Source organism: Anopheles darlingi, chromosome 3 (genome assembly GCF_943734745.1).
Source record: "Anopheles darlingi chromosome 3, idAnoDarlMG_H_01, whole genome shotgun sequence".
In the NCBI taxonomy this organism is placed as follows: Eukaryota; Metazoa; Arthropoda; class Insecta; order Diptera; family Culicidae; genus Anopheles; species Anopheles darlingi.
In genome coordinates, this window is record NC_064875.1 from 55,062,042 (window position 1) to 55,072,041 (window position 10,000).

General features: G+C 47.5%; 3 protein-coding genes across 5 annotated transcripts in view; all 3 read right to left on the reverse strand.

Moving 5' to 3' along the window:
* The window catches only part of LOC125955001 (ceramide transfer protein), a 10,439-nt gene extending 3,602 nt beyond the window's left edge, over positions 1–6,837 (reverse strand). Inside the window, exons 1-4 of one of the 2 annotated variants that reach the window (XM_049685797.1) lie at positions 6,326–6,837; positions 5,925–6,223; positions 5,613–5,843; positions 5,480–5,540 (exon numbers count right to left, since the gene is read on the reverse strand). In XM_049685797.1, coding sequence (XP_049541754.1) covers positions 5,480–5,540; positions 5,613–5,843; positions 5,925–6,223; positions 6,326–6,553 — 819 coding nt within the window. In that variant the 5' untranslated portion in view covers positions 6,554–6,837. Of the gene's footprint in view, positions 1–120; positions 765–5,479; positions 5,541–5,612; positions 5,844–5,924; positions 6,224–6,325 lie in introns of those variants that run through there. The other variant, XM_049685798.1, reaches the window with a different exon arrangement.
* A 256-nt stretch (positions 6,838–7,093) lies between these two features.
* On the reverse strand, positions 7,094–7,821 carry LOC125955094 (uncharacterized). The gene is made up of 3 exons (XM_049685950.1): positions 7,631–7,821; positions 7,341–7,568; positions 7,094–7,268 (listed from the first exon to the last, which is right to left on the reverse strand). Exons 1-3 carry the CDS (start codon positions 7,813–7,815, stop codon positions 7,157–7,159), a joined length of 525 nt encoding a protein of 174 aa, XP_049541907.1. The 5' UTR covers positions 7,816–7,821; the 3' UTR covers positions 7,094–7,156.
* Positions 7,822–9,854: 2,033 nt separating this feature from the next.
* Positions 9,855–10,000, reverse strand: part of LOC125954979 (actin-binding LIM protein 3) — a 30,558-nt gene continuing 30,412 nt past the window's right edge. The window contains exon 10 of one of the 2 annotated variants that reach the window (XM_049685744.1): positions 9,855–10,000. This exon is cut by the window's right edge and continues 2,310 nt beyond it. The gene's annotated coding sequence lies outside the window, so the exon portion shown is untranslated. The other variant, XM_049685743.1, reaches the window with a different exon arrangement.

Here is a 10,000-nt window from a genome sequence, read left to right on the forward strand (position 1 = left end):
CCGGTGGAGCAATCGATCAACCATGCCACAGCGCACCTTCTCAGGTGGTGGTCGTTAGTGAAGCCGCTCCATTTCTTGCATTTCGCAGAACAACACATAACAGGTGAGAGGGTCACATACTATTTCCTTTCGCAGCAATCCCTTGAACAATCGGGCCGTTGTTAATGATGGCATCTTGTGTAGCAGATGGTGCTGCCCCGATGAGACGATGAGACGATGATGGACTGGAGGTAACACAGGTCAGGTTTCGAAACACACGCGGCTTTGCACGACTTTCAGGGTGGACTGATCGAATCTCGTTCGATGGCCAAATGTCCTTGCCAAAAAAACGCACGCTCGCGAAACGCTCTGCTAGATAAGGCGCACACTTATTATCTTCGATCGATGGCTATGATCGACGATCGAGCTGCGGCTGAAAGCATTTTCTGCAACTTTTCCACCTCACAGAGCCTCACTGACCGCACGCGGTCGCGGTTATTAACTAGCACGCCAAACACCAAACACCAGAAGGTCGCGGACTATAATGGTTCGCAGAGCTTACGTTCGGCGGTGGCTCGCGTCGCTCGAGCACGCTTTGGGACAACCTGCACCGATCGACAGCCCGACGGAAAGTGATGGCGCGTGCTCGTGCGCCACAGACCACGGCGATGGCTGGACAAACTTGGAACACGGGCGCGTGCACCTACCACGGTGAAAGAGCGCCTCATCACTGTTAACGCGTCGCGTCGCGAGTCGAGGCGATGTCATCGTGTTGTTCACTGCGTGGTATCGGCGAACCATCATTGTTCGGCGAAGGAGACGCTATATGTCGTCTTTGAAGCGAGGAGGGGTAGCATGTGAAGGCCAGGTACCGCCCAGCTTCCTACCTTGGCTGTGAGGTTGTGGCTGGAGTATTTTATTTTCAGTTTGCCAAAAATCATGCGAACCACTTTCGACAAAAGGGAAAATAATTAACAAGAGAATATCGAATCTCTTGCATCACCAGCAACGACAGCATCGATCGTGTCGTGTAGCAGACATGGCACAATACATTAAACTGAAAATGAAACAACAATCCATTTGTTCACGCCCGGCCGTTACATCGTGCGGTGCACCTGGGCGCACAATTCGTTATGGATCTTAGCCAATATGCCGGTGGGTAGCGGTGGCGGTCGTTACCGCCAAATCGAAGCTAATAGAGTCAGTGATCTCCTCTGGTGCACTTGTGCCTTAAGATTGACCAATAGAGGACCGGTGGTGGTACTATTGTCGGTTTCAACTGTCATACGACGGTTTACAACATTGTCGCGAAGCAATTACATCGTTCTATCGTTCTATTAGTTAATGTCTGCTGAGCAGAAGTCAATTCATCAACTGCCTGGACTCATGCAGGCGCAAAATTAATGACATTGGTTGTGTAGTTTCGATTTAAAGGCTCTGAATGGATTATTGGATGAAAAAATGGAAACTGTTGCCAATGTAATCTGATAGTCTGCAAAATGTAATGCGAATTGCAGTGAATAGATCTTAAGATGTACCGACCTCGATGATCATGCGACCCTCGCCGTGCTTTATCAACGAAATACTTCAAAAGCCGTGCAAAGACATTGCTCCCGTTGCGGTTCGCTGAGTGTCATTTCATACATCACCACAATGGGGCGTTCGGCCCATCGTAAGCCATCAATGACGATATCCATCGTCGAATGTCGTTTGCCAAAATGTGGTACAAGACATAGCGGAGCGTGAATTCGCCTGGAAGGCTCCTAGACCTACACCAATCAGCCAACCACGGGTCAAAAGGTGAAAAGCGCTATATTTGAACGTTCTTCAATATGGAACGCATCACACCACAAGGTTGTTACGACGATGATCGATCGATCGAGCTATCAATAGATACGAGATGACAGAAGCGAACAGGAATTTGTGTCTCGAAAGGGCAAAGAAGAATATTAATTCTTTGTAAATTTTCTTCTTAAACAACACAAAGTTGCTGCATGCTGTTGGGTGCTACTTTTGACGATGAATTATAAATTCCAGGTCCTTATTTACATTTATACTCCGCGTAAGAACACACACGCGCCTACCGGTGATCGGCGGTTGGTTCAACATGAAATCGAAAGGAAACGATCCCAATGACGTATGCTTCTCGGTAATGAAGATTGAGTGTTGCCCTAAATGCGATCGACTGAGACTACACGTTAAAACGCAGGTTTCGGTGAAAGGATTACATTGCCACGAAAGGACTACAGGGGGCTCGTACCTTTCAAGACAACCTGAATGCATAGTATCAGCCATCCAGTAATGCGTTCCACCCTTCTCAGCTGGTCCACTGTATTCCACCCTGCGATCGTACGATCCGGCGTAGCGCGCATTACATAACCATTGTTTACAACAGCAGCAGCAGCAGCAACCGATCGTACGATCGCGCGAACACCGAAAAGAAAGGCGACAAAAGCACAGCCATACACCGGGCGTCGAAAAGAGGTGTAAGGAAACGCTCGCCGAACATGGTCAAAGCGGTGCATGACGCGAGAATGTACGGAATGAAAGGCATCGCATAGGGATGAGATGGACGAGCTTTGGCTCGAATCTCGTTCAAGGTTGCAGCAATCAACAACTCATCCAGTTCGACAGGTTGCAATGAGGATCCTCGATGATCAGGAAAAGAGTAAAGACGAAGTTCATCTGCTGATTATCTTCTTCTGATCCAACTCCTTTACAATGTTATATGTTGAATCTCGCAAAAAAAAATTAATATTCTGGAGCAATTAAACAAATGTACGATCACTGAGAGAATGTTAAGCCCACCATAAAAAGACAAAAATGCTTACCCAATCCGGATCTGAAGTAGTACATCTGAGTAGGGAGATTTCGGCAACCTGCCACCTAATCGATCGCCCTGGCGCCCCAGTTTCGCCCACCTCGCCCGCGTTCACTCGATGCTTCGCTGCTTGGATGCATCCCGCTCTCTTGTAATATTTCCCCTTTACGTAACACCACCGATCAGCACAGATTCGGTGAGCATTCAGCAACTCCAATAACGTAAGCTACTAACTTCCAACTCCCGCTACCAGAGCGTTAAGAGTAGTTCATCGACTTCATCATTAGGCGAGATGCTCGGTAGGTATGATGGAACGCATGGAACGCGGATGATGAAAAATCTTGCTCCACGATCACGCGGCACGATCATCCCAATGGTTCGACGAATCAATCTAGATCCATCCACAACAAGCACCATAACACGGGTCCACTGGAGGGTCCTTCCCCACTGGTGGCCCGGCTAGCACGCGCTATGTCGCAGCCGGTGACGCGTATCATCGCGACGGTACCAACGAAAGCGAAACGAGGGTGTGCGTTGGATGAATTTTAAGTTTGACGGTCATCGCACGACAGCACCGCGCATTCACCTGTGCATATCGGGGTCCTCCCCACCCGCCAGAGAAACAGGTTTTATTTTGGCCATCTCACAAACATCGGCACGGCGGCATGGCATCGGTACCGCGACCGCCGCAATCGGAGAGCTTTGAAGATGAAAAATCAATAAACAACAACCTGGTGATGGTGTTGGATTTGTCGTCGCTAGTGAGGCCATCTGGTTGGTAGAGAAGCGATATGGGACACGAAAAACCATCACGGCATCCCCTCTTCTACAGCAGCGGGGCACTTCCAATGCGCCTGACCTCATTCACAGTCCATGACCTATACTCGCACAGACTACCGCCAACGTTTCGATGCAGTTCGATGAACCGTTAATTACAAGACGATCGTTTGGGACGAACAAAAAGACAAGACGCGCATGTGCAGCAGCACCAGCAGCAGTGCTTCCTGATTAGTATCACGATCATCGTTGTTGTTCTTCTGTTGTTGTGCAACAGTACGTGTCCGTCACTCCTGTTGTATGCGTAAGTGCAAGGCACACACTGAGCATACCCCAAGTGATGCAAAGTCCTGACCTGACCCCGCTCGTTTCATTGTCAAACACATTTCTCAACCACCGACTGAAGGGCGCTCACGCACATGGTCTGGCGGCAAATGGAATGCCAAATTCCCAGGAGCGCAACGAGCGAGCCTCAACTAGCAGCGGCCAGTCGGTGCACGTAAAGGTAGTAATTCGAATTCGACGCCCATAACGGGGACGATCGGCGCTGTGGTGTTCTTCGACGTGACCAATATTCGGGTCATGATCAAAGCTTATCTCTAGCGGATTCAGCCAATCAGTCCATTGAATACTGATCACTTTCGTACGTCTTGTAGCCACAACAGCATCCTAAAAGCCGGCGCGTGACGACGAGGTTCTTTTCGCGGCAATTAAGCTGACCAACGGTGCCTCTACCGTTCCCCGTAGCTCTAGCTCCGTTATTTTACTTTTTTATAGCTCCGTTGTTTAGCTAAAGATAGTGGATAGTGCAGTTGGCGCTTACGTAGATCATTCGACACCGTACGTTGTCGCACTTCCAGTAGTCCGAACGTTGGCCTCGGCCTTGGCTTCCAGTTGAGTTTTTGTGCATTGATTTTATTGACTCATTAATCAACGACCAAATGGTACTCAAAGCTCGTACGGCAGTGCTGAAGGTTTCGTGAGGAGAGGCGAAGCAGTAAAAGTTAAAGTAAAAGTTAATCTTCATTGTTGTGGTCCAACGGTGGGTCTTAAAAAGAAAGACTGAGCATGAATGATACCTTTGCAAGATTATGTTCTGCAGCCTTCGATTCAAAGTGCGATTTAGAATCATTCAATGGGAGTAAAATGAAATAAAAAATCCAATACTTAAAGTCAGTTTTGCGTCATCGTTTCAAATGCATACATGCTTTCAAAGTCATTGATTTACGCAAGCTAAAGTGGAATGCAAACGAACGAACTTGAGGAATGCCTTCTGATATCGTACGAGATTCCACTAAACCATTCGCTTAGCTTTCCGTTATTGTATTCCTCTCAAAAGATACCATGAAAGTCAATATCTTCCGTCATAATTCAACAAAGAATTGATAAAAATAAATGCTCTAATGATCCATAGTAATGACATGAACGTGCCTAGCAACAACATTCAGTTTCATCTCTACATACACAATTGTCGCTAAATTGTATTGACAATTATAAGCAAACGCTACAGAACCGAACCGAGCTTATCGGACAAACAAATCGCCGCCTGGCAGTTGAGCCTAGAATCCGAGCCATCCCAGAACGAATTCTCGAAATAATTGCCAACCTCATCGTACCTGACACGAAATCTACGACAAACAGCACAGTGCACGGAACAATGTGGCAATGTGTTTACCAGCGGCATCCAACAATCACACCACCGGCAACCACTTGCACTGTGCAAAAGATAAAGCATCCAACCCGCACTGCACTGCCCATGGATCCCGCGCCCGCGTATCAGCACCAGCATGATGATAAGGCGACTACGAAACGAACGCCCAACGCCCGCGACCACGCGTTGCCACATCGCCCGGTATTTCCCAACTTCAGGCATACGTCAGCCCAGGTTGTCCCCTAGCTTACCTCCAAATCGGGGCCGGGGATAACGGAGTTCCTATTTTTTGACAGCTCATCTTTGCAATTCCTGCAAAGAGATTGAGATTTTGAATAATTTCTTTAGCCATAAGCGAAGGGAGGGAGTCTGAGCTCCACATACCTTAAAAGTTCTTCGGCCTTTCTTCGTCGTTCCTGTTCCCGATCGAGCTTTCTTTTGAAGCTCTCCTCCTTCTGTGAGATGATGTCTAAGCAATGCTGAAGGGTGACGATCACACCGGCAGTGGTCTCGCGGAACGTTATCGCTTCTCCTCTGAAATCGATCGGTTTCAATCCGTCCCCCAGATCCAGCGGGGGTTGGTCTTCGTTTTTGCTGTGCAGAGCATCAAAGTACCTGAAATGGGTCAAACGGACGTGCTGATCAGTGATCAGCGAGCAATCTCAACTGCCAAGCAGCCCAGTCCGGCGTTCCTACCGCTGCAGAGTATCAATTTGTCCAGCGAGGATGTCCCGGTACGTTTCGATTTCGTGCAGCTTCTCGCGCAACCCTCGACTGACGCGCTTCAAGCTGCTCCCGCTGGCCGTGGACAGTGTGTTTGACTGGAGCGAGATGGTGCTGCCGTGACGCCGCAAGCTCACCGTCTCCGGCATGTCGGTTTTGTACGATTGCAGCACCTCAATCCAGTTCAGCTTGTCCTCGGGCGTTTCCGCCCGCAAGTACCACACATTCTGGTCGATCGCCACGTCGAACCGGCACTCATCGAATTCGTGCGACTGAAAGCAAAGAGGGGCCAAAAATTTGGTCAATTAAATCAATTATCATCTGGGGGATGGGTTAATTGACGGAATTCCGCCGGTGCCCTGTCGTCCCCTCACCTTGATCGTCGCTTTCTGCAGGCTGATCGCCCCGCGGCACCCGAAATCGCTGTCCTGTTCGCTTTTGTAGTACGAAAGTGTTCCATCCTTCAGGACGATGAACCGGGGCTGCCAACCGTGGATGTAGTTGGTCCACTTGCTCAGATATCCTTTCAGTTCCGGACAGCTCTCCAACTCCCGCTCGGCCTCTGAATCATCGCTTGAGTTGTTCTCGGTCATCGTCATCATCCTGCGCGCCGTTGGAAAACTACCATGAACCACTTTCCCGCACGCGACGATGGACTTTTCTGCGAGCAGCACCTCGGAAAATCACTTTCCAATCTCCTCCCACCGGTTTTCCCGTTTTTCGCGACGCCGAACAACGAGTTTTTACGCGGTTTGTACGATTTGTGGGATGGAGCGGCTTACTTTTCCAACGGAAACGACGGCGGTAGTTGCAAACGATGCTTATTTGTTCTTATCACGAAATTTATGAAAAAACTCCGAAAAAGTAGAAAAAAACACTTTCGGCAGCGATTTCCAAAACAACGACACAGGGTTGTAGCTTTAGCTCATGTGTTTATACTGAACGGGTTTGGGAGTTGCACGGCCGGCCAGCTGAACGCCCGCATTTCTGCAATCCTATTGACGACGAAGATGGCGCCATTTAGGGGTTTTTTTTAAATTTCCGGTATACTAGAAGACTTTCTGGAGTTTTCATTAGTCCAACCTAGTAGAATGCCGGATGTCCAACTACGAGCATATAACCGCAAAGCAAAGTGCTAAATGTTTCAGTTTTACAGTTTATTATAAAAAATCTTCACCACAGTTTTACGTTCAGTCCCCCCTTCACTATCCCCATACGTTTGGGACGAAAAGTTTCTTCTTTCTAGGCACACTCCTTGGCCTTGGCGTAGTAGTCGTTAAGGCTGCAGTTGTAGTCTCTTGGATGGTATCCTGTCTCCTGTGAAAGATGACACGAGTTTAGTTATAAAGATGTACAACGAATGTAGCGATGTACGAACGATTAACACACCTTCTACTTGCACCACTGTTGTAGTAATTCCGACGGTAGTAATCATTCCAGTATTGTCGGACGTAAGGATCGCTCGAAGCGTATCGATTGTGTCCTTGGTATCGATAGTCATCATATCCAGGTACCCCGTAATAGTTCACATTTTGGTTAAATCCTGCTCCATTCTGTACGTATGGGTTGACCGGTGTCATTGAATTCTGATTAACGGCATAACCATAATCGCTTGGGCTAGAATGGCAAAAAAGGAGTAGCACTAAAACGCCCTTCATGATGAGTCACGCGTAACTTACTACTGCTGTGGTCGAGTATCACTCTGCACTGGAATGGCGTTATAATATTGTGTCCTGTAAGCATCTTGAGGATAGAAGAAGGCACTACAAAGTACACTGGACCAGAGTAAACTCAGCCAAAGCCGATGTGAAACCGGAACACCCAAACTCGGCCGTAAAACCGGAACTGAATTCGCGAAAGCCATCGTCGACAACTGCTGTCCCTGAACTGGACTCGGTCGGGTCTAGTTTATAGTTTTTCTACCAACGTACTTCGCAGCAGGCGAGGTTCTTTACAGCTCACGCTAAACCATGCGCAAGTCGTCGTGAGGTGCAATTGTGTGCCCAAGCGATTAGCATCTCGAGGAACAGGAAGGAAGCGGACCAGTGAGGCACATCGGTAGCGTATTCTTCGTATTTAGGTAGAGCTTGTGCTAACTGTTCTCTTGCAGTCATGCACATGGCATGTCGAATGCTACAGGAATGTGGCAGTCGCGGTGCAGAACAGATTTCATTATGCCCTAATGGTTCCTAGTGATTCAACAGATAATCGTTTAAACCTTACGATTACACAGGAGGAACAGGACGGTTCTCACGACAACGTAAGCCAAGAGAAAGCGAACGTGCTGCCTTTCTTTCTGTTGTACACATTTCACACATCCGTTGGCCCCATTTGCTTGAACTTGAGGCCACGATCATGCCGAGCCTGCTAATTAACAATCGATGGTACGCCTCACGATCGATCGATCAGACCACATAGGGCCACATGTTAGCTTCGCTGGTTCTTCACACATCTATTTCGAATCTCTGGATTTGAGCTGGAGTTGAACCGGACGAGCCCTAGGACTTCCCATTCAAGAGTTGTATGCCAAGTCACGGAGAAGTGCAACCGAGCGAAACACTTGACGCCAATCAACTCGATGTATCTTCCAGAAGATAAGTCCAATCCCAACTCATTCTCGAACATCTACCAATTAATGCTATTTTTGAAGCGAACGAATTTTACGAAAACACGTAGTACGATTTATTAGCATAATCTAACAAACAGGTGTGCGACATCGGCACCGATGGGAGACATCTTCAATCAAAAGTAGAGGTAGCATCTTAATTCGCAAATTATTATCACATTTCTTGCTATCATCGCGCATCGCTGATTCACCAACAAAGCGGAAAGGAACAACGCTGCCTAAGGAATTTGTCCTGCGTAGTAGTACTTGTCGATTTTATCCGGATTCATTTGGTATTTCGCATTCACCAGATTGTGCTTGATTTGCTGCTGGCGGTACACAAACAGTGGGCGGAAGATAATTGCTCGCTTACTCCGGTTTAACGATTCTTCTTTGACAGCACCCGTTTGGGGAAGCGAATTTTCCAACTTCAGCAGCGGAAGTACTGCCAGTGGGTTGTACTCTTTGACGGGCGTTGGGGCAGCTTCTGTGGTTTTCACAAACGCACTGCATACAAGAGCGAGAACGACCACGATCATCACCTGCAAAGGGAGATTAAACATAGAGTTGCACAATGAGAAACCAACTTCTGCCTATGCTGTCGATAGGAAATAATTAAGTTAAGTGCACATACTTTACGATAGTAGAAATCCATTTTCTTCTTCTACACTTTTTTATGAACAGAAACACTTGAATTGTTTTAGAATCGTTCTTTCTAACCACTCAACAATGGCCTTAACACCTTTGGTTCACAAAACTTGTTCTTTCGTTGGCACTAGACTTCAAACTGACGATCCACGATATACACTGCCCGCCCATTTATACTGTGACGAGGAAGTGCCTAAAATCGCCGTTGTGATTCACACCTTCCAACTCCACAAAACAACTGATCCAAGGGTTCACGCAGATGGCATTTTAGTCCTAGGATAAAAATCCCATAAACGACTGAATTCAATGAATCAGCAGGTTATCCAGTGATCCCAGGACTTTTTAGAAACGCGTGACCAATGACGGAGAAACCGTACAACTTAGCAACTAAAAGTTTCATCATCTTGAACTAAGCTTTTCCCAATCAGTCTGCCAAGTAGCAGTTCAATCAATGCTGACTAATGCTCGTGGCCATCCTTGGCGACTGCGGTAGTTAATTAAAGCGGATGACATTTAGTTATATGAACAGTATTCAATTAGCACCGCCGATTATTCAACGACTAACGGAATGATGAGGAGTTTGGTTGAAAATAGGCTGCATGGTCATATGTGATCGAACCATGCTTAAGCGCACGCATACGATAATTTGTGACTACAAACACCTCGATAGATTGACCAGCGGCAGAACAAAGGGTAGAATCTAACTGTTAGCCTTCATAAGAACCATTCTAGCATTAAGCACGTGCCCGCCATTAGTTGGCACAGCATGTCGAAAGCAACGAAAGGAAGAGCCCTG